At 41.3% G+C, this 27933-nt stretch overlaps 2 protein-coding genes across 4 annotated transcripts; one reads left to right on the forward strand and one right to left on the reverse strand.

Annotated features, from left to right (window-relative positions):
• Positions 1–396: 396 nt before the first annotated feature.
• On the reverse strand, positions 397–7705 carry LOC110526806 (solute carrier family 22 member 18). Its single transcript, XM_036981470.1, has 11 exons — positions 7439–7705; positions 7126–7338; positions 5689–5786; positions 5241–5386; positions 4644–4776; positions 4408–4520; positions 4086–4196; positions 3584–3684; positions 1906–2007; positions 925–1045; positions 397–706 (listed from the first exon to the last, which is right to left on the reverse strand). Exons 2-11 carry the CDS (start codon positions 7267–7269, stop codon positions 519–521), a joined length of 1257 nt encoding a protein of 418 aa, XP_036837365.1. The 5' UTR covers positions 7270–7338; positions 7439–7705; the 3' UTR covers positions 397–518.
• A 7243-nt stretch (positions 7706–14948) lies between these two features.
• Positions 14949–27346, forward strand: LOC110527007 (peroxisomal membrane protein PEX16). 3 transcript variants are annotated; one of them, XM_036981474.1, is made up of 11 exons: positions 14955–15555; positions 16234–16269; positions 16392–16468; positions 17038–17171; positions 18611–18708; positions 19025–19105; positions 19400–19546; positions 19852–19924; positions 20521–20572; positions 25153–25217; positions 25407–27346. In XM_036981474.1, the coding sequence occupies exons 1-11, from the start codon at positions 15429–15431 to the stop codon at positions 25453–25455; spliced, it is 939 nt and encodes a 312-aa protein (XP_036837369.1). In that variant the 5' UTR covers positions 14955–15428; the 3' UTR covers positions 25456–27346. The 3 variants fall into 3 exon arrangements, with proteins under 3 accessions (XP_036837370.1, XP_036837369.1, XP_036837368.1); XM_036981473.1 differs by having other exon boundaries at positions 14959–15555; positions 20521–20640; XM_036981475.1 differs by lacking the exon at positions 20521–20572 and having other exon boundaries at positions 14949–15555.
• Positions 27347–27933: the final 587 nt, after the last annotated feature.

Below are 27933 nucleotides of genomic sequence, written 5' to 3' on the forward strand. Positions count from 1 at the left end.
TACACAATTCCTGGAAGCTGAAATTGTCCCAGTTCTTCCATGGCCTGCATACTCACCAGACATGTCACCCATTGAGCATGTTTGGGATGCTCTGGATCGACGTGTACGACAGCGTGTTCCAGTTCCCAGCCAATATCCAGCAACTTCACACAGCCATTGAAGAGGAGTGGGACAAAATTCCAGAGGCCACAATCAACATGAGGCAAATAGTGGTCACACCAGATACTCAGTGGTTTTCTGATCCACGTCCCTACCTTTTTTTTTTTAAGGCATCTTTGAACAAGAGGTTCATATCTGTATTCCCAGTCATGTGAAATCCATTGATTAGGGCCTAATGAATATATTTCAATCACCTGGTTTCCTCATATGAACTGTAACTCAGTCAAATCTAGGAAATTGTTGTATGTTGCATTTTATATTTTTGTCCATTATAGAAATATAATTACATTCTCTGATAATATAAAATTATATTTAGGTCACTTTTTTAAAATGCCCTATGTATTTAAGTCTGTGGAATGTCATTCTCTGCGCTCGTCTTTGCTGTTGACCATATTTCTAAGCATAAACACAAACACGACCATGTTCACGGCAAACTGGATGAACCCAAAAGAGGCCACTCCGTAGTTGTGATACAAGAAGCCTCCAATAGTGGGGCCGATGGTGCGGAGCAGAGACTGCACAGAGGCACACAGGCCCAGCATCGTGCCTGCAGAAGAGTGAATGGAACCAATCAGAAAAATGTCCAGAGCAAAACAGACAGAAGTTGCACTTCAATGTTAAACTGTTTCTTTCAGAATGTTACGGCACCAAGTGGGATTTTTATTTAACGTTGTTGTTGTTGTTAGGTTAGCCAATGATTTACTGTTTGACTGATGCCTACTTTCACATTTCTCAACACGTGTTTGAAACGCTTAATTGTCTCACCGGTATCGGAGGAAGGCACAGTCTTTGTCAGCATGCTGTCAGTGATGACGTTGAACACGCTGAGAGAAAACATCATGGGGAGGACGATGAAGCAGAACTGGAACACGTTGGCCATGAAGACCTGCCAAGGAGAGAACCAAACGTTAGCCATGAAGATCTGCCAAGGAGAGAACGATACGTTAGCCATGAAGACCTGCCAAGGAGAGAACCAAACGTTAGCCATGAAGACCTGCCAAGGCGAGAACCAAACGTTAGCCATGAAGACCTGCCAAGGCGAGAACCAAACGTTAGCCATGAAGACCTGCCAAGGAGAGAACCAAACGTTAGCCATGAAGATCTGCCAAGGAGAGAACGATACGTTAGCCATGAAGACCTGCCAAGGAGAGAACCAAACGTTAGCCATGAAGACCTGCCAAGTAGAGAACCAAACGTTAGCCATGAAGATCTGCCAAGGATAGAACCAAACGTTAGCCATGAAGATCTGCCAAGGAGAGAACGATACGTTAGCCATGAAGACCTGCCAAGGAGAGAACCAAACGTTAGCCATGAAGACCTGCCAAGGAGAGAACCAAACGTTAGCCATGAAGACCTGACAAGGAGAGAACCAAACGTTAACCATGAAGACCTGCCAAGGAGAGAACCAAACGTTAGCAATGAAGACCTGCCAAGGAGAGAACCAAACGTTAGCCATGAAGACCTGCCAAGGAGAGAACCAAACGTTAGCCATGAAGACCTGCCAAGGCGAGAACCAAACGTTAGCCATGAAGACCTGCCAAGGAGAGAACCAAACGTTAACCTTTTAAGATCAAAGGTTTTTACAAAAGAGTCATATTCATTAGGAACCAAACGGAAATAAAACGACTGAAATGGGGAGAGACTGTGAAACTCCCCCCCCCACCCCCCACCCCCCTTTTGTTGTTGTTGCTACGGTGAATACATACAACCCTGCATTTATCACAAGATGAAATGAATCCTCTGTACCTGAGCCAGGCCCACCAGACTTGACATGCCGATGGAGAGGAGAAGCAGTGAGTTCTCAGAGTACTTTGAGGTCAGCCGGCCAATCACTCCTCCTTGGATTACCTGGAAAAATTGGACCCAAAAAGTTTATTTCTCACCAGAGTTGCTCTATTAAATCCTGTTCCCACAAGGGAGGGGATTTGATGTCCTGGAGATTTCAGGAGAATTTAGCCATCTAAACTTTTAATTACTGTAAATACATCGTGTTGTCCTAACCAGGAACGTAGTGGTCGAATAACGTGGTGAACACTGATCGCCAGTCGAGCTGACGCGCAAACAATGTCATCGCTAATTTAGCAGCACAGGTGCAAAATATAAGATGACTGCACTAACTGCCACTCTGGATAAGAGTGTCTGCTAAATGACTAAATAGAATGGAAGTCTCTCTGGATAACAGTGTCTGCTAAATGACTAAATAGAATGGAAGTCTCTCTGGATAACAGTGTCTGCTAAATGACTAAATACAATGGAAGTGTCTCTGGATAATAGTGTCTGCTAAATGACTAAATAGAATGGAATTGTCTCTGGTTAACAGTGTCTGCTAAATGACTAAATAGAATGGAAGTGTCTCTGGATAACAGTGTCTGCTAAATGACTAAATATAATGGAAGTGTCTCTGGATAACAGTGTCTGCTAAATGACTAAATAGAATGGAAGTCTCTCTGGATAACAGTGTCTGCTAAATGACTAAATAGAATGGAAGTGTCTCTGGATAACAGTGTCTGCTAAATGACTAAATACAATGGAAGTGTCTCTGGATAACAGTGTCTGCTAAATGACTAAATAGAATGGAAGTCTCTCTGGATAACAGTGTCTGCTAAATGACTAAATAGAATGGAAGTCTCTCTGGATAACAGTGTCTGCTAAATGACTAAATAGAATGGAAGTGTCTCTGGATAACAGTGTCTGCTAAATGACTAAATACAATGGAAGTGTCTCTGGATAACAGTGTCTGCTAAATGACTAAATAGAATGGAAGTCTCTCTGGAGAACAGTGTCTGCTAAATGACTAAATAGAATGGAAGTCTCTCTGGATAACAGTGTCTGCTAAATGACTAAATAGAATGGAAGTGTCTCTGGATAACAGTGTCTGCTAAATGACTAAATACAATGGAAGTGTCTCTGGATAACAGTGTCTGCTAAATGACTAAATACAATGGAAGTGTCTCTGGATAAGAGTGTCTGCTAAATGACTAAATACAATGGAAGTGTCTCTGGATAAGAGTGTCTGCTAAATGACTAAATAGAATGGAAGTGTCTCTGGATAACAGTGTCTGCTAAATGACTAAATAGAATGGAAGTGTCTCTGGATAAGAGTGTCTGCTAAATGACTAAATAGAATGGAAGTGTCTCTGGATAACAGTGTCTGCTAAATGACTAAATACAATGGAAGTGTCTCTGGATAACAGTGTCTGCTAAATGACTAAATATAATGGAAGTGTCTCTGGATAAGAGTGTCTGCTAAATGACTAAATACAATGGAAGTGTCTCTGGATAACAGTGTCTGCTAAATGACTAAATAGAATGGAATTGTCTCTGGATAACAGTGTCTGCTAAATGACTAAATAGAATGTGTCTCTGGATAAGAGTCTCTGCTAAATGACTAAATGTATATGTCCTAAGCATCCTTGCTCCATACCATTGACACGATCCCAAAGTAGGCCATAAGGTAGCCATTCTGCTCTGGCGCCAGCTGGAAGAAGTTCATGGCGATAACAGAGAACATGACCTGAAAGATACCTGAGACAGAATCCCTTGAGGTTGTTAAAAAGGACTCCATGCAAACACAGACAGACACACTAAAAAGACAATAACGTGTCCCCAAAAAAATATATATAAAGGTCATTAAACACTGAACATTGGTTGAGATGGGGTGTTGTAGTTTTTATTAAGCTTTATTTATTTTATTTTATTTTTATTAAACGCTGAACATTGGTTTGCGTTAAATACTATTCTCCAAATAAAATCTGTAGGTGAACTGTGTTTCCTGCTTTTACCCTTTCACTACATCACTGGTTCCAGCTCTACAGCAACACATTCCTGCTAAGTGACTAGTTCTCCCTCAGATGAGTCTAAACTAAGACATCCTCACAGGTGGAGAAAAAACAACTATTTTATAGGTGACAGTGAAGGACACCCACCTGATGGCAGACCTGAGATGATCTTGACCATGAAGGTTTTGGCCACACCAGGGTACTTCATCAGTCTGGTGATCTCACCCAGGTCAAAGACTGACTTGGCATTGCTCTTCTCTGGAGGACCAGGAAAATATGTCACAAGCAACTCGCATATGAAGTCACGTGTCAAATACCACACATTATGGATGTCCCCACGTCACACAGGCCACAATGAGTGTCAGATAAAGCAGACATTAGATTTTTTTGCACCACACCCACACACACACAAGCACGCACAAACCCTTTAGAGTGAATAGTGTGTTGTGAGGTAGGTGTAGAGTCTTACTGTCTGTGTTGTCCTGTGGAGCTTGTATCTTAGTGTGTTTAGGGATAAACGTCCAAACCAACAGGAAGCTGATGAAGCTCCCTCCAGCAGCTACACAAGCAGCAAATGTCTCCCTGGAAAAGCCAGAGCAGATAAATTACCAGAACGGATAAATTACAGCTCTCCGATTGGACTAGAATCGGATTCCAGCTCTTGGATTGGACTAGAATCGGTGAGCATTGAGGTGCTTCACTCACCCATAGCGTGTGCTGAGTGTACCGCCCAAGGTGGAGCCGGCAACCATGCCAATGCCAAAACATAGGCCCAGCTTGCCAAGGGCCTCTGCCCGCTTGTCAGGTTCTGTCAGGTCAGTCACTACCATCTGGGCTCCTGGTGAGAGGCAGAGAGGGGAGCACAACAAGTCAGACTTATATGGATCTGTTAGAGGGCTGTCTCGTACAGTAGGTCCTATAGGATCTATTAGAGGGCTGTCTAGTACAGTAGATCCTAGTACAGGAGATCCTATAGGATCTGTTAGAGGGCTGCCTCAGAGTAGATCCTAGTACAGTAGATCATTTAGGATCTGTTAAAGGGCTGTCTAGTACAGTAGGTTCTATAGGATCTGTTAGAGAGCTGTCTAGTACAGTAGGTCCTAGGTACGGTACATACACTGGGGACTTATCTGGGAGTTTGAGTATGAAGGGAACAACAGTTAGTATATTTGTCTCTAACTGTGATTGTGTAATTGCTGCTGATCATGTCATGCAGGGCTCCCTTGAAAAAGAGACCTTGGTCTCAATGAGACTCCCTGTTAAAATAAAGGTTAGATAAACAACAGGCAGTGTAGCACTTACCAGGCAAGCCATGCATCAAGACAGCGGGGAGTTTGTGGATGAAGAGCATGAGAGGACTGTCCGCTATCGCTAGTAACCCATAGTAGACTACAGAGGCAGTGCAGGATAGACACATTGCTGCTCGGGCACCAAAAAGGTCTGCAAACCTACCGACAACAGAAAAAAATAAACACTGATCTATATTGACACCTGCCAACATAAGGCCACCAACACATAACAGCTGCGATCTTGTGCCTGGATTCAGGTCTGATAAGCCCTCTCTCTCTGTATGGTTCGTTGCCCCCAAGTCATTGAACCATAACTCAATTAGATTTAAGTGACAGCACTTTAAAGCTCAATTTGCCAGCAGCAGTAAATGTTGTGCGTCTTTGACCAGGGTTGGAGATTAAAGATACAGACTGTGGTTATGTAACAGATGATGTATTTCATTCAACAGAGTTGTGCTCACCTGCCAAATATCGGGCCTCCCAACAATTGGACGACACCAACCATGGTTTGCAAATAGCCAATCCATAGGGTGTCAAATCCCAGCTTCTTCGCCAAATACTGAATGGTGAGAGGTCAAACTTAAATACATATACATTTTTTTATTATAATAATAATTAATCAGTGGTGACCTGTCATTCAGGACTGTTTTGAGCCTCACATCTTTTGCAAAATATAATAATTATTATTATTTTTATTTTTTGGGCCTTGCCTGTTCTGCATGTTATTTTGACATTAATACGTGTAACATATCAGTTTGCAAACAATGAAAAAAAATATATATATATTATTGAGTTAATAAAGCCGCATACAAACATGGTCTCTTTTTTTGTTTTCTTGAGTAAGGCAGCTCCAAAATGCAGATGTTTCAGCCTAGCTCAGGGCTTTCTGTGGTGGTGGGGCAGCTAGCTCAGTGCTTTCTGTGGTGGTGGGGCAGCTAGCTCAGTGCTTTCTGTGGTGGTGGGGCAGCCAGCTCAGTGCTTTCTGTGGTGGTGGGGCAGCTAGCTCAGTGCTTTCTGTGGTAGTGGGGCAAGCCAGCTCAGTGCATTCTGTGGTAGTGGGGCAAGCCAGCTCAGTGCTTTTTGTGGTGGTGGGGCGAGCCAGCGGAAAATACGGAGCGTTGAGCTGTGATTGCCGCAAATTCAACAATGACTTGTTTGGAAGCAATCAGTGGCTATCTGCAAGCATTGCAAAGCAATCATTAGCCTGCTATTCAGTGGAGTGGCTGTGTGGTCTCAAGTCTAAGATTAAAGGTCTCTTTTCCTAGTTTAAAATGATAAACATTCAACATTGGCCATGCTGTCAATGAAGCATGATTTGTGCTGCGCTCCAAACAACTGTTAACTCGGAACTGCAAAATCTGACTTCAGTGAGTTCAAGACAACTGGGAACTGAGGATAAAAAAAGGGTATGACTGAACAGGCAGTTAACCCACTGTTCCTAGGCCGTCATTGAAAACAAGAATTTGTTCTTAACTGACTTGCCTAGTTAAATAAAGATAAAATAAATATTAGATATACTGCTTACAATGCGCATAGTCACAATCCTCTATCAAAAACGATGGTGCCCTCAAGAAGGCCCAGGTAAGGCCATTTTTCTTTATACAGTATTTTTAGATGTAGGCCTATGTCAAATATGTCAACAATCCCAAGGCCATTTATAACTGTTCAAACCTACTAGCAAAATGGCAAATATCTACAATACATTTGAATAACAGCAAATGAATGCATAGCACACGTAGCCAACTTTTGTAGCCATTCTGATATCGAAAGTATTGAAATAAACTGCATTGTTTTCTTTCTCATCTCTATCAATATAGGCTAATCATATAACAACAAAAACAACCACTTTTGTAACGTGGGTAATTGAATAGAATAGACTTTAAAACACAAATACTTACAGGAGTGATGGAAAACTGTAAAAACATCCATGTGATATCCAGGACAGCTATGAGGTAAGTCACGTAAATTACTCTCTGCATCTTTGAGCCTGTATGTACATCGGTAACCGAGGTGGGTGACTCTGATTTATTAACTCGTGACATTCTTACTGTAACGTTAAGCCTAAACCCAATTCGGTTCTCCCTCTTTCATATAGTAGCCTCCTGGAAAACCTGGAACAAGGATAAATAAATGATGAAATAACAATCAACGGCACATGACAATATAGTGCCGACACTGTGGCTGTCAAGTATTGAGATTAAATACACTTACCTTAGTTTATCTGAAGACGGAGTTCTTATAAATGCATAATACATCCGTCAAAAGTGTTCGTGCCGTTACTATCGATGCAGATGTTGATTTCACACTATGAGCGCCCCACCGGAAAAGAAAGGTGCCGCTCAAACATAATCCTTCATTCAATAAAGCAATTCGTAAGGATTCATTTTAGGAATGATTTCTCACGCATAATATTTCCCTATGTTCTTGTACTTTGATCTTTAGAGGATGTAGTATGTTTGCCGGCAGCACAAAAACGGAACTTCCTGTTTTCAGGCTTCAAAATAAAAGCTCTCATGAACTCATGCTGTTGTGCCCTTGAGCAAGGCACTTAACCTCTTAAATGCTCCAGGGGCGCTGACTCCGTGCTATTCCTCCAAACTCCGTGTGTGTGTGTGTGTGTAACGGATGTGAAACGGCTAGCTAGTTAGCGGTGGTGCGCGCTAAATAGCTTTTCAATCGGTGACGTCACTTGCTCTGAGACCTTGAAGTAGTAGTTCCCCTTACTCTGCAAGGGGCCGCGGATTTTGTAGAGCGATGGGTAACGATGCTTTGTGGGTGACTGTTGTTGATGTGTGCAGAGGGTCCCCGGTTCGCGCCCGGGTATGGTTTACAGTGTGAGAGGGGGGTCAGGATATAGGATAATAGACCTTCCTATTCATGATGAACTCATTGTAGTTGAATTGATTGCCATATTGTTCAAATATATTAAATTCTTAATAAAAAAATCTAATAACACATTTTTTCAGTTGGGGACCTCGCTCTTTATTTTTTATTAATTTGTTAATTTTCCTCTAGGGTCAGTAGTGGACTTTTATTCTGACTTCTCAACCACAAGTTCATTGGCGAAACACAGCTAACTCCACATGAGAGTCCTCCCACTTTACACAACCACAAGTGGCGTGACTACCAGATTTCAGTTTCCTATTAGGTCGTAGGCCTACATACGTAGGCTTACATGTGACAAGTGTTGAGTTGGTTAAAGTTTATCATTGTTGAGAATGACTATGTTCATATTCAATGACGACTCGTCATTCAGGACAGGTGGGGCAGAGCCTTACCTGTTTTGAGCCCCACATTTTTAGCAAAAAATATATATTGTTATTGTTATGTTATTTTGGCATTAATACGTGGCACATATCAGTTTGCAAACAATGTAAAAAAAATATATATATATATAATTGAGTTAACATATAATATATACATAATATATACAAACATAGTCTCTTTTTAGTTTTCTTGAGAAAGGGAGCGCCAAAATGCAGGTGTTTCTGCCTAGCACAGTGCTTTCTGTGGTGGTGGGGCAAGCCAGCAGAAAATAGCTGGTGTTGCACCGTGATTGGCTCAGTGCTCTGTCACCCATGGGGACAATACATCAGCACCAAGTCTAAGGGTAGAGCTCAGAAATTCAAGCCCCTTGGGTGCTGCCATAGAGTTACATTAGAAGTGCCCATCCAAGAAAATAAGTTTCGAACTTTCATCCAACTCGGAATTGTAAATCGGGAACTCGGGCCTCTTTCTAGAGATACGACCAGAAGATCACTGATCATTTCTTGAGTTTCCAGTTGTTTTGAAAGCACTATAAATCCAAAGAATGCCAGACTTTGCTGACAAAGTTTGAAGACAAAATGTGCCCTCAGAGGACAGCCGTGCCACCTTCCTGTTCAAGTGCCAGGGAGATACGGTTGAAATCGGAGGTTTACATATACTTAGGAGTCATTAAAACTTGTTTTTCAACCACCCCACAAATTGCTTGTTCACAAACTATTGTTCTGGCAAGTCAATTAGGACATCTACTTTGTGCATGACACAAGTCATTTTTCCAACAATTGTTTACAGACAGATTATTTCACTTATCATTCACTGTATCACAATTCCAGTGGGTCAGAAGTTTACATACCGTACACTAAAATGACTGTACCTTTAAACAGCTTGGAAAATTCCAGAAAATGATGTCATGGCTTTAGAAGCTTCTGATAGGCTAATTGACATAATTTGAGTCAATTTGAGGTGTACCTGTTGATGTATTTCAAGGCCTACCTTCAAACTCAATGCCTCTTTGCTTGACATCATGGGAAAATCAAAAGAAATCAGCCAAGACCTCAGAAAAAAAGATTGTAGACCTCCACAAGTCTGATTCATCCTTGGGAGCTATTTCCAAATGCCTGACGGTACCATGTTCATCTGTACAAACAATAGTACTCAAGTATAAACACCATGGGAGCACGCAGCCGTCATACTGCTCAGGAACGAGACGCGTTCTGTCTCCTTGAGATGAACGTACTTTGGTGCGAAAAGTGCAAATCAATCCCAGAACAACAGCAAAGGACCTTGTGAAGATGCTGGAGGAAACAGCTACAAAAGTATCTATATCCACTGTAAAATGAGTCCTATATCGACATAACCTGAAGGGCTGCTCAGCAAGGAAGAAGCCACTGCTCCAAAACAACCATAAAAAAGCTAGACTACAGTTTACAACTGCACATGGGGACAAAGATTGTACTTTTTGGAGAAATGTCCTCTGGTCTGATGAAACAAATATAGAACTGTTTGGCCATAATGACCATCGTTATGTTTGGAGAAAAAAGGGGGGCTTGCAAGCTGAAGAACACCATCCTGACCGTGAAGCACAGGGGTGGCAATATCATGTTGTGGGGGTGCTTTGCTGCAGGAGGGACTGGTGCACTTCACAAAATAGATGGCATCATGAGGTAGGAAAATTATGTGGATATATTGAAGCAACATCTCAAGACATCTGTCAGGATGTTAAAGCTTGGTTGCAAATGGATCTTCCAAATGGACAATGACCCCAAGCATGCTTCCAAAGTTGTGGCACAATGGCTTAAGTACAACAAAGTCAAGTTATTGGAGTGGCCATCACAAAGCCCTGACCTCAATCCTATAGAAAATTTGTGGACAGAACTGAGAGACCGTGTGCGAGCAAGGAGGCCTACAAACCTGATTCAGTTACACCAGCTCTGTCAGGAGGAATGGGCCAAAATTCACCCAACTTATTTTGGGAAGCTTGTGGAAGGCTACCCGAAACATTTGACCCAAGTTAAACAATTTAAAGACAATGCTACCAAATACTAATTGAGTGTATGTAAACTTCTGACCCACTGGGAATGTGATGAAAGAAATAAAAGCTGAAATATATTATTCTGACATTTCACATTCTTAAAATGAAGTGGTGATCCTAACTGACCTAAGACAGGGAATTTTTACTAGGATTAAATGTCAGGAATTGTGAAAAACTGATATAAAATGTATGTGGCTAAGGTGTATGTAACCTCTGACTTCAAATGTATGTATACTGTAGCTAAGAAAGTAATACTAAGTGTATTATTACACCTTTATTTCCACAAGGAACACAGACTGAGACCAAGGTCTCTTTTACAGCTGGGCCTTGCTGTCACGCCCTGACCTTAGAGAGCCTTTTTATTTCTATATTTGGTTAGGTCAGGGTGTGATTTGGGTGTTCATTCTAGTTTGTCTATTTCTTTGTTGGCCGGGTATGGTTCCCAATCAGAGGCAGCTGTCTATCGTTGTCTCTGATTGGGGATCATACTTAGGCAGCCTTTTTCCCCACCTTAGTTTGTGGGATCTTGTTTTTGTACAGTTACTGTGTAGCCTGCAGAAAGTTACGTTCATTTATCTTTTGTTGTTTTTTGGTGTTCATCCAAATAAAGAAAGATGTACGCTCACCACGCTGCGCCTTGGTCTCATTCCAACAACGTACGTAACACCTGTGTATACATGTTTACACATACAGTTTAGGTACAATGATTTAAAAAACAGTTACAAGCAATACACAAATAAAAATGCTCCAATAAATATTTAAAATGAGCAAGGGGGACAAGAGTCTCAAGTTTAAGTTTAGTCTGCAGGCTATTCCATAGGCAAGGAGTGTAACAGGAAAAGGCAGCCATGCCCAACTCTGTGGAAACCGCATGGACCTCAAGTGTAATCCATGCTTGAGACCTGGTTTTAGGAATTCTATTTCTAATATTGATGAGTGATGATAAATAAGAAGGTAGCTTATTCAGAAGTACTTTATAGACAAACACGAGAGCATGTTGTTCTAGTCTCACGGACAGCGAAGTCCAACATAAAACACAGTGGTGAGTTCTGTAGCTAGCACCCGTAATAAACCTAAGTGCGCAGTGATAAGTAGCATCCAGCGATTTAAGTGTTGATGCCGTAGCATGCATGTAAATAATATCCCCATAATCTGTAACAGACATAAAAGTAGCTTGCACAATTTGTCTTCTATTTGTAGAGGACAAGCATGTCCTGTTTCTATAGAGGAAGCCTAGCTTGATTTTTAGCCGTTTACAAAGTTCATCAATGTGCAATTTAAAAGACAGTTTATCATCCAACCATATCCCTAAGTATTTTTATGCAGAGACCTGATTAATTGGAGAACCATCTAAGCTTGTAAGTGCAAGTGTATTTTCAACCAACTTTTTGAACCTATTAAAAATCATAAAATGTGTTGTCTTTGCATTTAAAGCAAGTTTCAGCTGTATAAAAGACCCTTGTAATATCTTAAAATCTGTCTCCAATAGTGATAATGCTTGGTCAGCCGTTGAAGCGATAGAGTACATGACAGTGTCATCAGCATATAAATGAATTTGACACTTTCTTATCTCATCACCGATATTGTTTATGTAGAGAGTGAATAGTAATGGACCAAGTATAGAACCTTGTGGGACCCCTTTAACCAACTCCAATGGCTTTGACTGGATGCCGTCGACTCTAATAGCCTGACTTCTATCCTTTAGATAGTCATGAAACCAACGACAGGCATCCAGTCCCAGTCATATTGACGACAGCATACCCAAAAGTATCGCATGGTCTACAGTGTCAAAAGCTTTAGATAAATCTATGAACAAGGCGGCACAGTACTTTCTATTATCTAGGGCATTAGTAATATAATTTACAACATGTACAGTGGCCGTAATAGTACTGTGTTTAGGTCTAAAGCCAGATTGATTACTAGAAAGAGTATTGTTAACAGTTAAAGAAGATTGTAGTTGCCTATTCACCAGTGACTCTAGAAGTTTAGCCAAACAGGAGAACTTAGAGATGGGCCGATAATTATCCAACTCACTACCATCGCCTCCCTTGAGGAGTGGTAAAACAAAAGCTGTTTTCCAAGATTTAGGAATCTTTCCTACGACAAATATTTGATTAAAAATATGCATCACTACACCAGCAATAATAGGTGCCGCACACTTGAGTAAATATGGATCCAGATTGTCAGCGCCTAATGATTTCTTAGAATCTATAGCAGATAGTGCAGATAAGACCTCATCTTCTGTGACTTTTTCGAAATTAAAAACCGACTTACTGTTCGCCACATCAGCTAAAGGCCGAGGGGCTGAAACAATACACCGGTCAGGATCATGTTGTCCATTTTTTCTTTCAAAAAGAAAACCAGCAGAAATAAAAATGCTTATTAAAAACATCACAAATTTCAGTTCCTGATGATCCCAGATTCAGATGTAATTTGCTTCGGCAGGGAAGTCAAGGAGTTTCCTGGTTTAAGTGAGTTGACAGTTTTCCAGAATTTAGAGGGATCCCCAGCAGACTCTGTCAGAGCATCAAGAAAATACCTAGATTTAGCCTTTTTTATTCCTCCGGTCCATTTATTTCTCAATTGCCTAAAAACCAGCCAATCAGCTGTTTCACCAGTTTTCCTCGCCAAGGCCCATGCTTGATTCTTTTGCAGAAAAAGGATTTTCAAATCACAGGAGAACCAAGGATTAGTTAGATTTTTTACCCTAAGTCAGCCATGAAGGTAAAAATTGATGAAAAGAAAGAGATCGCTAAAACTGGGTCCATTATGCAGTTTACGGATAAAAGCTCGGAATATTAAAGGTCATGGATAAAGGCTTGCTCTGAGAAGTGTTTATAATTTCTCTTTAGAATTATACGTGGGTCAGGGTTTTTTAGCCTAGTATCTCTGATACTTGCAATAGGGCAGTGGTCACTGATGTCATTAGCAAATAACCCACTAGATATATATTTGTGAGGTGTATTTGTTAAGATAAGGTCTATTAATGTAGATTTTTGGGGGTCTTTTGGATTAGGACGGGTAGGTATAGTTATTAGTTGAGTAAGATTTAGTTTGTTACAAATATCTTTTAATTTAAACAGTGCTGGCATCAGCCAGTCCAGATTGAGATCTCCGATAATCAATAATTCAGAGTTTACATAATTACACATTAACTCAAACAATTTGCTTAGTGCAGATACCGGAGCTGAGGGTGGGCGATAAACTCCCGCTAGCGTTAATAGTGCATTATGACCAAGGACCACATTTAGAACTAAGCATTCATACTGTTTCGGAACAGAAGTTGAAATGGACACAGTGACATCTAGGTTGCATTTAACATATATGGCAATACCTCCTCCTCTACCCACTCTGCCTGCTGTGTAGACATTATACCCAGCTAACAGAACATCTGAGTCTGGAACAGAGACACACAGCCAGGATTCAGATATAATCATTATGTCAGCATGTGATGTATGTTGTGTAGTAAGCTGTTAGTAGCCTATGTGCCTCACCCTAATAATTTGGTCTATTTTCACCTTTTCATTTCTCCTACTGTTCTGACTTGGTGGTGCACATGTAGCCTATAACCTGTTTTTTAGAACTGTAATCATTGAATATTGTAAGAGCTTTCATTGTCTGCTTATATGCCCCCTTTATTTATCATACGATTCTGACTTGGTGTGCAGGGAGAACACTGTAAGAATGGCCCATGTTCTGAATTCTGTTGCTGTACATTTCAAAAGTACTGAACAAATTGTTATATTGACTACGTCCGTCCTAGCTCGCTCATTACTGTCCTATTCTAAATTACGGATTGCCTCTGATCCGCTTGTCGTTCCTTTATGACATAGTTTGTACATCTCAATTGTCATTAGAAACCACATTTGTTTAAGCAAGTCAGCCATATCAGCTATGTTTTCTTTAAAGGCAGTAAATGAGACTGAATGAACTGTTTCGCTGCCAGACAAGGCTCTGCTGATAGCCAGGTGTAGCAGTGGTAAGGTGTTGGGACAGATTTATGTAGGCCCTAACAGTTGCACCTTTTGCCACCGTTATAGTGCAGTTAATGTATTGTTTAGTGTTGTGTTGTGGCTTTGGCGGTATGCATCCCACTTTTTTTTTTTGCCAAAATTTGACCAAATTGCAACTACATGTGGACTGCATTAACTTTACAAAAATCATGTGATCAATGGTCATGTCGTTTTTATTTATGAAGTCGCTTCTCAACAACTGCACCATGCAGTCACCTGCATTGTGGGAGGCACTATGTGCAAACCAATAATTTTGTGTTTGGTTTGACCCACGCGTCGTTGCCAAAGACTTGAAAGAAACAGGAAAAATCTTTATTGCGATTCTAAAGCTACAGGGAATAGAAAATAAAGTTATATTTGAGACTTCTAACCAAACGGTTATAAACAATAGTAGCTATGTTGACACTACCATGTTGATCTGAGCCCTGCTGTTGGAAAACCACTGGTGTCCGACTGTTGGCTGTCGGAGATGCACCCCCCTGACCTCACTCGCCGACTTTAGTCGACAGTCGACTTCGCCTTGCTTACTGCTCGAACACACTCAAAACCTTTGCCTTCGGCGCCCTGTGCAGTCAGTTTTCTCCTTGTCACAAGAAGGGACGTACTATTTTCACGCTCCTTCGATAAAGCTACGACCGGAAGTGATTATCGTAGCAGGTTATTAGACTATTTTCGCCAACCCTAACCACAGATATAACAATCTTATTCAGATTGGTGCCCTAACCGTTTTCCAAACATTAACCATAGTGTCAATAACCTGCTACGTTTATTCTAACATAATACTAAAAAGTTACTTCCGGTGTTTTTCGTCACAGGAAGCAGACTTCAGTTGCGGAAGTATAATGTATAGGTGATCGTTTCAGTACATGTTTTGATTTAGTAGTTTAGTGCAATGTCTAAACTGTACACCGATAAACTGACCCGGCTCTACGAGCGGTATCGGGAGTACGTTACGAAGAACCCTGCAGCGACTGGACAACTGGAGAGCACCGTAAGAACGCTGTCGTACCTCATTTCAGGTGAGTTTAAAAGTGAGAGCCAGAGCGAGTGGCTTGCTGCGTTCAGAAACATCTGGGAACTCGGAAAAATACGAGGTCAAATCATGACGTCAGTGAGATTTTTTTTTCGGAAAGTCGGAGCTACAGAAAGAGGCCTGATTTCCCCCGGTTTGGATGACCGTTCAAAAATGTTTTTCAAGTCGGAAGTATTTATTTTTTTCTTCCCGAGGTCCCATTTGTTTTTGAACGCACTGAAGTCGAAGTGGGAGATTTCTGAGTTCCCATCTGTTCTAAGCGCAGCATAAAGTGTTTCCAAGTTGCCAAGCTAATTGCCTACACCTCTTCCCAAAACATTGCCCATGCATCGCCTGATGTGCCTCTCAACACTACCATCTCGTGTTTGATCATGAAAACAAAGGAATGTTATTCTCTAATTCAGCATATGAAAAACAGTCACAGCAAAGCATCTGATGCATGATTCAGAGTGCAAACTTTAAATATAACTATTTGTCACATAGTGTTGTCAGTAGTCCTGTGTAGAGTCTGGCATGGCCCATGGGCAGGTGTAACTCTACCTTATGAAATGTAATTATTATCTGAACTATCTAGCCAAGGTCTTTGATTGGTTCTCTGTTGAAACAACATTACAACAGTTTGACATACCATCAGTCCTCAAGTGTTTTTGGGTCTATTTCACAGGGCGTTTCACTGACTCCCATGAAATCTCTGAATTGGGTAGGTTAGCACCTCACCTCACCTCACAGTTCATGTTTTATTGACCGCAGTAGAACCATGAACCAGAAGCATTCAGGAACCTCAACTGTTGGATCAGTTTGTTGTTGTGTGTGTTTTTGCAGTGTACTCTGCCTCCAACCTGCTGGTGCTGCTTAATGATGGCATTCTGCGCAAAGGGCTGTGTCGAACCCTTCCCATGGTGAGGTCAATCACAATAGTCTAACCTTACCCATGGTGAGGTCAATCACAATAGTCTAACCTTACCCATGGTGAGGTCAATCACATTAGTCTAACCTTACCCATGGTGAGGTCAATCACATTAGTCTAACCTTACCCATGGTGAGGTCAATCACATTAGTCTAACCTTACCCATGGTGAGGTCAATCACATTAGTCTAACCTTACCCATGGTGAGGTCAATCACATTAGTCTAACCTTACCCATGGTGAGGTCAATCACATTAGTCTAGTCCTACCCATGGTGAGGTCAATCACAATAGTCTAACCTTACCCATGGTGCTGTCAATCACAATAGTCTAACCTTACCCATGGTGAGGTCCACAATAGTCTTACCTACCCATGGTGAGATCCACAATAGTCGGACCTACCCATGGTGAGGTCCACCTCCACCTGGTCAATCACATTAGTCTAAATATGTGCTGGGTTGTGTCCATTAGGCACAACATGGAAGAAAACACTCTGAAACAGGGAAGTGCTATCGGAACTGACTGTGCAAATCCCTGACCGTGTGTGTGTGGTTGTTTGTTCAGTCTCTCTCTCAGCAGAGGCTTCTCACCTGGCTTTCAGTGGTGGAGTACATGGAGGTGTTCCTGGAGATGGGGGCCACCAAGCTGTGGGGGGAGGGAGGTCGCTGGCTGGTCATAGTGCTCATCCAGATCACTAAGTAAGGAATGAAGGAGCCCCTCGTGGAGCGATATCTAACCAACACTTTAACTTCGTCCCTTTTGATCGATCTACAACATGCTGTATAGTGCACAAAGTAAAACAAATATGCAGGGATGAGTAAAGACACTGAGATATGCAGGGATACATGGATTAGTAAAGACAATGAGATATGCAGGGATACATGGATTAGTTAAGACACTGAGATATGCAGGGATACATGGATGAGTTAAGACACTGAGATATGCAGGGATACATGGATGAGTTAAGACACTGAGATATGCAGGGATACATGGATGAGTTAAGACACTGAGATATGCAGGGATACATGGATGAGTTAAGACACTGAGATATGCAGGGATACATGGATGAGTTAAGACACTGAGATATGCAGGGATACATGGATTAGTAAAGACAATGAGATATGCAGGGATACATGGATTAGTAAAGACACTGAGATATGTAGGGATACATGGATTAGTAAAGACAATGAGATATGTAGGGATACATGGATTAGTAAAGACAATGAGATATGTAGGGATACATGGATTAGTAAAGACAATGAGATATGCAGGAATACATGGATTAGTAAAGACAATGAGATATGCAGGGATACATGGATTAGTAAAGACAATGAGATATGTAGGGATACATGGATTAGTAGAGACAATGAGATATGCAGGGATACATGGATTAGTAAAGACAATGAGATATGCAGGGATACATGGATTAGTAGACAATGAGATATGTAGGGATACATGGATTAGTAAAGACAATGAGATATGCAGGGATACATGGATTAGTAAAGACACTGAGATATGCAGGGATACATGGATTAGTAAAGACACTGAGATATGCAGGGATACATGGATTAGTAAAGACACTGAGATATGCAGGGATACATGGATTAGTAAAGACACTGAGATATGCAGGGATACATGGATTAGTAGAGACAATGAGATATGCAGGGATACATGGATTAGTAAAGACAATGAGATATGCAGGGATACATGGATTAGTAGAGACAATGAGATATGCAGGGATACATGGATTAGTAAAGACAATGAGATATGCAGGGATACATGGATTAGTAAAGACAATGAGATATGCAGGGATACATGGATTAGTAGAGACAATGAGATATGTAGTGATACATGGATTAGTAAAGACAATGAGATATGTAGTGATTAGTAAAGACAATGAGATATGTAGGGATACATGGATTAGTAAAGACAATGAGATATGCAGTGATACATGGATTAGTAAAGACAATGTCAGCCTGTAGGTCTAATATTATAACCTGTGCTTTTCTTTAGAATGTCTCTGATTGTTAAAAAACGTCATGGTTACTGGGATGTTATGTTGCATGGTGTTGCATTCCATTTCTCTCCTTCCACCTCACTCCCCTCTGTTCTTTCTCTCTGTCCAACATTTCTCCAGAGCAGTTTTGCGCTTCCTACTGCTCTTCTGGTACAAATCTGGCATGCAGACTTCCCCTCCTATTACCCCACTGGACAGGGAGGCACAGCTCGGCAACGGTAACACAAGTCAAGAGTTTGCACGTCAGACATATTTTATGTTTAACTCATTTTTTTTGGTTTAAAATGCAGGGTGTCTGGCAGATACAGCTATATCCAAACAATATGACTTAAACATGACTCTCTTTGTTCATTTGATTCAAAAACAACTTTGGGACAGTTTTGTGTCCGCTTCTTGTTCTGTTACCTCATTGGCTATAACCAATGTGCCAATGTCCTGGGTCGCACGAGGACCGGACCATATACTTCAGAGTTTACAATCCAGACAACCTGGAACTACTACTTGGACATTTCTGTACCTCCTCCCTCCTTACAGATGAGGACCATGATGACCACCAGGATGACAGCTCCTTTGTAGGCCAGCGGTCAGGGAGGGTGATGAGGCCGTTGGGCAATGGTAAGACTACACACGTTCCAGTACAATGTTTGTATTCAGGACAGTGCCAATACTATTTATCAGGAATGTACTATCTGTCCCTTACCTCTCTCTCTCTGTCTGTCTCTCTCTGTGTGTCTCTGTCTGTCTCTCTCTGTGTGTCTCTGTCTGTTTCTCTCTCTGTGTCTCTCTCCTCTCTGTCTCTCTCCTTCTCTGTCTCTCTCTTTGTCTCTCTTTCTGTCTCTCTCTTTGTCTTTCTCTCTGTCTCTCTCTGTTTCTCTCTCCTCTCTCTCTCTCTCCTCTCTCTCCTCTCAGCTCCCTCTGTGCAGGCCCGTCTGTGGGCAGCCCCCAGTAGGGAGAAGAGGTGTGCTGTGGAGGAGGATCTGACCTCTAGTCCCACTGCCCTGGGGGTCCAGGAGACCATAGCAGAGTCCATGTACATCGGACGCCCGCTGGTACACTGTATCCTTCCTACTCTGGGACTCTGCCACAGGGACACTAGAGAATTAAACGTGCACAATGTCATCACATGATTACTGCCTCTATAGATTGTGGTCTGGTACGGCAGCTATAAAGTACATTGGCTGAAATGGTTGCATGATTCCATATCATACCTCTGTATGGCCTAGAAGCATTCTGTTCATCTTAACAGCACATCCCTTACTAGTGGAATACATCACTGCACTGTATATACAGTATACTAGTATTTGACCTGGTAAATGAAACCAAGGATTGTGTGTTTTCCTCAACGCTGCTCCTAAACACAGTGCTCTGCCTGGGAATGTGTGGGAGAGGCTCCTGGAAGCCATGGCTCGTGTCTGGAGCCATGGAAATGACCAGGTAACCATGCTTTCTTCTCTTTACACTGACACGTGCTAAGAGGAATCACAAAATAAATACACACACTGACTGGACACATGATATGTGTTCCACTATTAAAACAAAATAGCCATAGACATACTCTTCTATACAGGCCATTTAAAAGCAGTGTCATGAAGGAGGCACTGGTCTGTTCTCTTACCCCTGGTCTGTTCTCTTACCCCTGGTCTGTTCTCTTACCCCTGGTCTGTTCTCTTACCCCTGGTCTGTTCTCTTACTCCTGGTCTGTTCTCTCTCCCCTGGCCTGTTCTCTCTCCCCTGGTCTGTTCTCTCTCCCCTGGTCTGTTCTCTCTCCCCTGGTCTGTTCTCTCTCCCCTGGTCTGTTCTCTCTCCCCTGGTCTGTTCTCTCTCCCCTGGTCTGTTCTCTCTCCCCTGGTCTGTTCTCTCTCCCCTGGTCTGTTCTCTCTCCCCTGGTCTGTTCTCTCTCCCCTGGTCTGTTCTCTCTCCCCTGGTCTGTTCTCTCTCCCCTGGTCTGTTCTCTCTCCCCTGGTCTGTTCTCTCCCCTGGTCTGTTCTCTCCCCTGGTCTGTTCTCTCCCCTGGTCTGTTCTCTCCACAGTTTTGGTTTGATGAGTGACACTAAATCTCTGAACCGGCGGGAGAGGGCGGAGGTGAGAAGGAGAGCCTTTCTGCTTCTGTACTACCTGCTCCGCTCCCCTTTCTACAACAGATTCTCTGAGTGAGTAGAATCAGATCTACAACAGATTCTCTGAGTGAGTAGAATCAGAACTACAACAGATTCTCTGAGTGAGTAGAATCAGATCTACAACAGATTCTCTGAGTGAGTAGAATCAGAACTACAACAGATTCTCTGAGTGAGTAGAATCAGATCTACAACAGATTCTCTGAGTAAGTAGAATCAGAACAACAACAGATTCTCTGAGTGAGTAGAATCAGAACTACAACAGATTCTCTGAGTGAGTAGAATCAGATCTACAACAGATTCTCTGAGTGAGTAGAATCAGAACTACAACAGATTCTCTGAGTGAGTAGAATCAGAACAACAGATTCTCTGAGTGAGTAGAATCAGAACTACAACAGATTCTCTGAGTGAGTAGAATCAGATCTACAACAGATTCTCTGAGTGAGTAGAATCAGAACTACAACAGATTCTCTGAGTAAGTAGAATCAGAACTACAACAGATTCTCTGAGTGAGTAGAATCAGAACAACAGATTCTCTGAGTGAGTAGAATCAGATCTACAACAGATTCTCTGAGTGAGTAGAATCAGAACTACAACAGATTCTCTGAGTGAGTAGAATCAGATCTACAACAGATTCTCTGAGTGAGTAGAATCAGATCTACAACAGATTCTCTGAGTGAGTAGAATCAGATCTACAACAGATTATCTGAGTGAGTAGAATCAGAACTACAACAGATTCTCTGAGTGAGTAGAATCAGAACTACAACAGATTCTCTGAGTAAGTAGAATCAGAACCACAACAGATTCTCTGAGAGAGTAGAATCAGATCTACAACAGATTCTCTGAGTTAGTAGAATCAGAACTACAACAGATTCTCTGAGTGAGTAGAATCAGATCTACAACAGATTCTCTGAGAGAGTAGAATCAGAACTACAACAGATTCTCTGAGTGAGTAGAATCAGAACTACAACAGATTCTCTGAGTGAGTAGAATCAGAACTACAACAGATTCTCTGAGTGAGTAGAATCAGAACTACAACAGATTCTCTGAGTGAGTAGAATCAGAACTACAACAGATTCTCTGAGTGAGTAGAATCAGAACAGATTCTCTGAGTAAGTAGAATCAGATCTACAACAGATTCTCTGAGTAAGTAGAATCAGATCTACAACAGATTCTCTGAGTGAGTAGAATCAGATATACAACAGATTCTCTGAGTGAGTAGAATCAGAACTACAACAGATTCTCTGAGTGAGTAGAATCAGAACTACAACAGATTCTCTGAGTGAGTAGAATCAGAACTACAACAGATTCTCTGAGTAAGTAGAATCAGATCTACAACAGATTCTGAGTTAGAAGAATCAGAACTACAACAGATTCTGAGTTAGAAGAATCAGAACTACAACAGATTCTGAGTTAGAAGAATCAGAACTACAACAGATTCTGAGTTAGAAGAATCAGAACTACAACAGATTCTGAGTTAGAAGAATCAGATCTACAACAGATTCTCTGAGTGAGTAGAATCAGAACTACAACAGATTCTGAGTTAGAAGAATCAGAACTACAACAGATTCTGAGTTAGAAGAATCAGAACTACAACAGATTCTGAGTTAGAAGAATCAGAACTACAACAGATTCTGAGTTAGAAGAATCAGATCTACAACAGATTCTCTGAGTGAGTAGAATCAGAACTACAACAGATTCTGAGTTAGAAGAATCAGAACTACAACAGATTCTGAGTTAGAAGAATCAGAACTACAACAGATTCTGAGTTGGAAGAATCAGAACTACACCAGATTCTGAGTTAGAAGAATCAGATCTACAACAGATTCTCTGAGTGAGTAGAATCAGAACTACAACAGATTCTCTGAGTGAGTAGAATCAGATCTACAACAGATTCTGAGTTAGAAGAATCAGAACTACAACAGATTCTCTGAGTAAGTAGAATCAGAACTACAACAGATTCTCTGAGTGAGTAGAATCAGAACTACAACAGATTCTCTGAGTGAGTAGAATCAGAACTACAACAGATTCTCTGAGAGAGTAGAATCAGAACTACAACAGATTCTCTGAGTGAGTAGAATCAGATCTACAACAGATTCTCTGAGTGAGTAGAATCAGATCTACAACAGATTCTCTGAGTGAGTAGAATCAGATCTACAACAGATTCTCTGAGTAAGTAGAATCAGAACTACAACAGATTCTCTGAGTGAGTAGAATCAGATCTACAACAGATTCTCTGAGTGAGTAGAATCAGATCTACAACAGATTCTCTGAGTGAGTAGAATCAGATCTACAACAGATTCTCTGAGTGAGTAGAATCAGATCTACAACAGATTCTCTGAGTGAGTAGAATCAGATCTACAACAGATTCTCTGAGTGAGTAGAATCAGATCTACAACAGATTCTCTGAGTGAGTAGAATCAGATCTACAACAGATTCTGAGTTAGAAGAATCAGAACTACAACAGATTCTGAGTAAGTAGAATCAGAACTACAACAGATTCTCTGTGTGAGTAGAATCAGAACTACAACAGATTCTCTGAGTGAGTAGAATCAGATCTACAACAGATTCTCTGAGTGAGTAGAATCAGAACTACAACAGATTCTCTGAGTGAGTAGAATCAGAACGACAACAGATTCTGAGTTAGAAGAATCAGAACTACAACAGATTCTCTGAGTAAGTAGAATCAGAACTACAACAGATTCTCTGAGTGAGTAGAATCAGATCTACAACAGATTCTCTGAGTGAGTAGAATCAGAACTACAACAGATTCTCTGAGTGAGTAGAATCAGAACTACAACAGATTCTGAGTTAGAAGAATCAGAACTACAACAGATTCTCTGAGTAAGTAGAATCAGAACTACAACAGATTCTCTGAGTGAGTAGAATCAGAACTACAACAGATTCTCTGAGTGAGTAGAATCAGAACCACAACAGATTCTCTGAGTAAGTAGAATCAGAACTACAACAGATTCTGAGTGAGTAGAATCAGAACCACAACAGATTCTCTGAGTAAGTAGAATCAGAACTACAACAGATTCTCTGAGTGAGTAGAATCAGAACTACAACAGATTCTCTGAGTAAGTAGAATCAGAACTACAACAGATTCTCTGAGTGAGTAGAATCAGAACTACAACAGATTCTCTGAGTGAGTAGAATCAGATCTACAACAGATTCTCTGAGTTAGTAGAATCAGAACTACAACATATTCTCTGAGTAAGTAGAATCAGAACTACAACATATTCTCTGAGTGAGTAGAATCAGAACTACAACAGATTCTCTGAGTGAGTAGAATCAGAACTACAACAGATTCTCTGAGTAAGTAGAATCAGAACTACAACATATTCTCTGAGTAAGTAGAATCAGAACTACAACATATTCTCTGAGTTAGTAGAATCAGAACTACAACATATTCTCTGAGTAAGTAGAATCAGAACTACAACAGATTCTCTGAGTAAGTAGAATCAGAACAACATATTCTGAGTAAGTAGAATCAGAACTACAACATATTCTCTGAGTAAGTAGAATCAGAACTACAACATATTCTCTGAGTGAGTAGAATCAGAACTACAACAGATTCTCTGAGTGAGTAGAATCAGAACTACAACAGATTCTCTGTGTGAGTAGAATCAGATCTACAACAGATTCTCTGAGTAAGTAGAATCAGAACTACAACAGATTCTCTGTGTGAGTAGAATCAGAACAACAACAGATTCTCTGAGTGAGTAGAATCAGAACTACAACAGATTCTCTGAGTAAGTAGAATCAGAACTACAACAGATTCTCTGAGTGAGTAGAATCAGAACTACAACAGATTCTCTGAGTAAGTAGAATCAGAACTACAACATATTCTGAGTAAGTAGAATCAGAACTACAACATATTCTCTGAGTAAGTAGAATCAGAACTACAACATATTCTGAGTAAGTAGAATCAGAACTACAACAGATTCTGAGTTAGTAGAATCAGAACTACAACATATTCTGAGTAAGTAGAATCAGAACTACAACAGATTCTGAGTAAGTAGAATCAGAACTACAACATATTCTCTGAGTAAGTAGAATCAGAACAACAGAAAACTAAATGTATGCGGTTTTATAATTCTCGTAGATATATTTGATGGCTTACACATTGGATGGTTCTTTCATCAAGCATGTTCCCACCTATAAATATCTGGGCTTATAGCCTACAAAACTCCCTACATCTCACCTGTCTGGTGCCTATAGGGAAGTTTGGGACTTTAATGTTGAATAAATGTAATGAATTGTAACTGTTTGGATTCAATGTAAATGATTGTACAGTATTTGTGGTGTTTGAAGCTGTAGTGTTGATTCTGTAATATGTATTTGTCGTATTGTTGTCCTCAGGGCACCATTGTAAACTAGACTCTGGTCTTAATGGGTTGCCCTGAATAAAATACATTCTGAGCAAGTCAAATCAAAACCAACAGATTCCCTAGAGAAATTCATTTACCATGATGACCATTGAAACATGGCGTATTTTCAATCACGTGTGCTGCTTTTTAAACCTTTCCATTTTGTTTCACGTAGGACAAAGATCCTGTTCCTACTCCGATTTCTGGCAGACAATGTTCCCGGCGTCGGGCTGGTTGCTCGTAAGTGTTTACTTTTTATAGAAACCAAGTCTGAAAATGGGATGTATTTGTTCCGTTGTTTACCTTTGTTGGTGGTCCACTCTCTGCTGACATGCACTGTGGCTTCCAAATTCTGCCAGTCTGCATCTTGTCAGTTAATGTGTTCATTGTCCTGATTGGCTTAACCTTATCCTCCACTTGTCCTTCCAGGCCCTCTAATGGATTACCTACCTGTCTGGCAGAAGATCTACTTCTATAACTGGGGCTGAGGGCAAGAGGTGGTTGAAGGTCTCCTGGCCAGCTGGATAGGGATCGACACTAAAGAGGGAGACTCAGTAAAATACAGAGCCAGAGACACACAGGGACTCAAGTCCCCCACAGACTCATTGGAAACCTGTGCTGGTTACGCTGCTGTATTTCAACTGGGGACCCTCAAATCAGATCCAACATGCAGTTCTGTTGCTAGGGCATGCCAGAGTACCTTACAGATCCTTCCGTTCTGTTACTAGGGCATGCCAGAGTACCTTACAGATCCTTCCGTTCTGTTACTAGGGCATGCCAGAGTACCTTACGGATCCTTCTGTTCTGTTGCTAGGGCATGCCAGAGTACCTCACGGATCCTTCTGTTCTGTTGCTAGGTTATGCCAGAGTACCTTACGGATCCTTTCGTTCTGTTGCTAGGGCATGCCAGAGTACCTCACGGATCCTTCTGTTCTGTTGCTAGGGCATGCCAGAGTACCTTACGGATCCTTCTGTTCTGTTGCTAGGGCATGCCAGAGTACCTCACGGATCCTTCTGTTCTGTTGCTAGGGCATGCCAGAGTACCTTACGGATCCTTCTGTTCTGTTGCTAGGGCATTCCAGAGTACCTTACGGATCCTTCTGTTCTGTTGCTAGGGCATGCCAGAGTACCTTACGGATCCTTCTGTTCTGTTGCTAGGGCATGCCAGAGTACCTTACGGATCCTTCCGTTCTGTTGCTAGGGCATTCCAGAGTACCTTACGGATCCTTGCCTTTTGCATTCCCACCTTGTTCTTTATTTTTTATAATTTGAGTGATTTCCGTCATATCTTCCATCAGACTGATCTTGAACCAGTGATTATGGTGAATTGATGCCGATTGTGTGATTTAGTTTTCTCCTTTTGTGAACTATACATTACCCAGCAGTGTTATTGACCCGAGTGGTAGGAGATATCTTTGGCTCCGCTGGGGATGATCACCATCTTGTCAGTCAGTTTTGCTGTCTGTCACTGGGAACAATCCCTCCTAAATGTCTCCAGTTAAACAACCCACTACAGCTAGCCCTGATGGGTTCTGTGCAGTTGGTCCTACATCATTACAGCGAATGACTGAGGCTGGTTGAAGTTCTCTCTATGGGGCTGTCCCAATATCTCCTTTCTCCCAAAGTGTGCCCTTGTTCACTCCTTCATAGATTGGCATTTGGCATGGGCTCGTGGGAGTTTCCACCATATTTCGTATACTAGTCACTTCCTTTCAACTCGTTAATTGGAGGAAGGAGAGAATTGGGCCCTTCTGTTAGTCAGATTATTCATTTGTTTTTCTACCCACTGTGCCAATGTATGTGACCATGATATGAAATCTAACATTTGTATATTAAATATGCTGTATTCTAAATTATTGATATTAACTACCTAATTGATGTACTTTAAAAAAAAAACTGGGCAAGTCAGTTAAGAACAGATTCTTATTTTCAATGACGGCCTAGGAACAGTGGGTTAACTGCCTTGTTCAGGGGCAGAACGACAGATTTTTACCTTGTCAGCTCGGGGATTTGATCCAGCAACCTTTCGGTTACTGGCCCAACGCTCTAACCACTAGACGATCTGCCGTCCCATCTAATTGTTACTTAAATTGGGGTTGAGAATTAAGAATCGATTTTTGTAGTTTAGCCAGAGTACTTGAGAACAACCATCTGGAAATACATTGAAACCAGGTAGTTTTCCCTGTGTGAAATAAATAGTTGATGATTGGGGGAAGTGGAATGTTGTGGCTCTGAGTGCCTTTCAAAAGTTCACTTACCAGAGGAAAAAGGAAAGGTCTAATATACTTATTTGAAATTGTGCGAATGTTTTTTTTAAATTTATGAATCCTACAAATGTGTTCAATAAATCGGCAGAATTAATAATCTGGTACCACCCAGTCATTGTGTTTATCTTAGGTAGGTTTTCATAACTACCATTCATTTGCTGTTATGTAATGTGCTACTACGGCTGTGTTTACACACACAGTACAAATCTGATTTGTTTTTGACCAATGAGATCAGCTCTGCAAAAGATCTGATGTGATTTGAAAAAAAAAGATAAGAATTAGGCAGCATTTGTAAACACAGCCCATGAACTTAAGTCAGCAACCACAGTGATGGATTTCAATCTTTATTGACACAAATCTAACTCTTTTTGTAGCCTACAATAAATATCTTGTTTTGATGGGTCATTGGGATAGCCATTCTTCATCACTAGTGGGACATCCAGGGAGACAGACCAGGCCACATGAGGGCACACACTCAAACCCATCCCCATGGTGACAGCCATGGGTGAACACGCTCAAACCCATCCCCATGGTGACAGCCATGTGTGAACACACTCAAACCCATCCCCATGGTGACAGCCATGTGTGAACACACTCAAACCCATCCCCATGGTGACAGCCATGTGTGAACACACTCAAACCCATCCCCATGGTGACAGCCATGAGTGAACACACTCAAACCAATCCCC

The sequence above is a fragment of the Oncorhynchus mykiss genome, chromosome 6 (assembly GCF_013265735.2).
Source record: "Oncorhynchus mykiss isolate Arlee chromosome 6, USDA_OmykA_1.1, whole genome shotgun sequence".
Taxonomy (NCBI): Eukaryota; Metazoa; Chordata; class Actinopteri; order Salmoniformes; family Salmonidae; genus Oncorhynchus; species Oncorhynchus mykiss.

Excerpts from the sequence above, each read along its gene's own strand:
- LOC110527007 (XM_036981473.1), top strand. The coding sequence starts at position 15,429 with ATGTCTAAACTGTACACCGATAAACTGACCCGGCTCTACGAGCGGTAT. Across the intron at positions 15,556-16,233 it reads GCTGTCGTACCTCATTTCAG|GGCGTTTCACTGACTCCCAT; the intron begins GTGAGTTTAAAA and ends TCTATTTCACAG. Across the intron at positions 20,641-25,152 it reads TTCTACAACAGATTCTCTGA|GACAAAGATCCTGTTCCTAC; the intron begins GTGAGTAGAATC and ends TGTTTCACGTAG.
- LOC110526806 (XM_036981470.1), bottom strand. The coding sequence starts at position 7,269 with ATGTCACGAGTTAATAAATCAGAGTCACCCACCTCGGTTACCGATGTA. Across the intron at positions 5,387-5,688 it reads GGAGGCCCGATATTTGGCAG|GTTTGCAGACCTTTTTGGTG; the intron begins GTGAGCACAACT and ends TGTTGTCGGTAG. Across the intron at positions 4,777-5,240 it reads CTTGATGCATGGCTTGCCTG|GAGCCCAGATGGTAGTGACT; the intron begins GTAAGTGCTACA and ends GCCTCTCACCAG.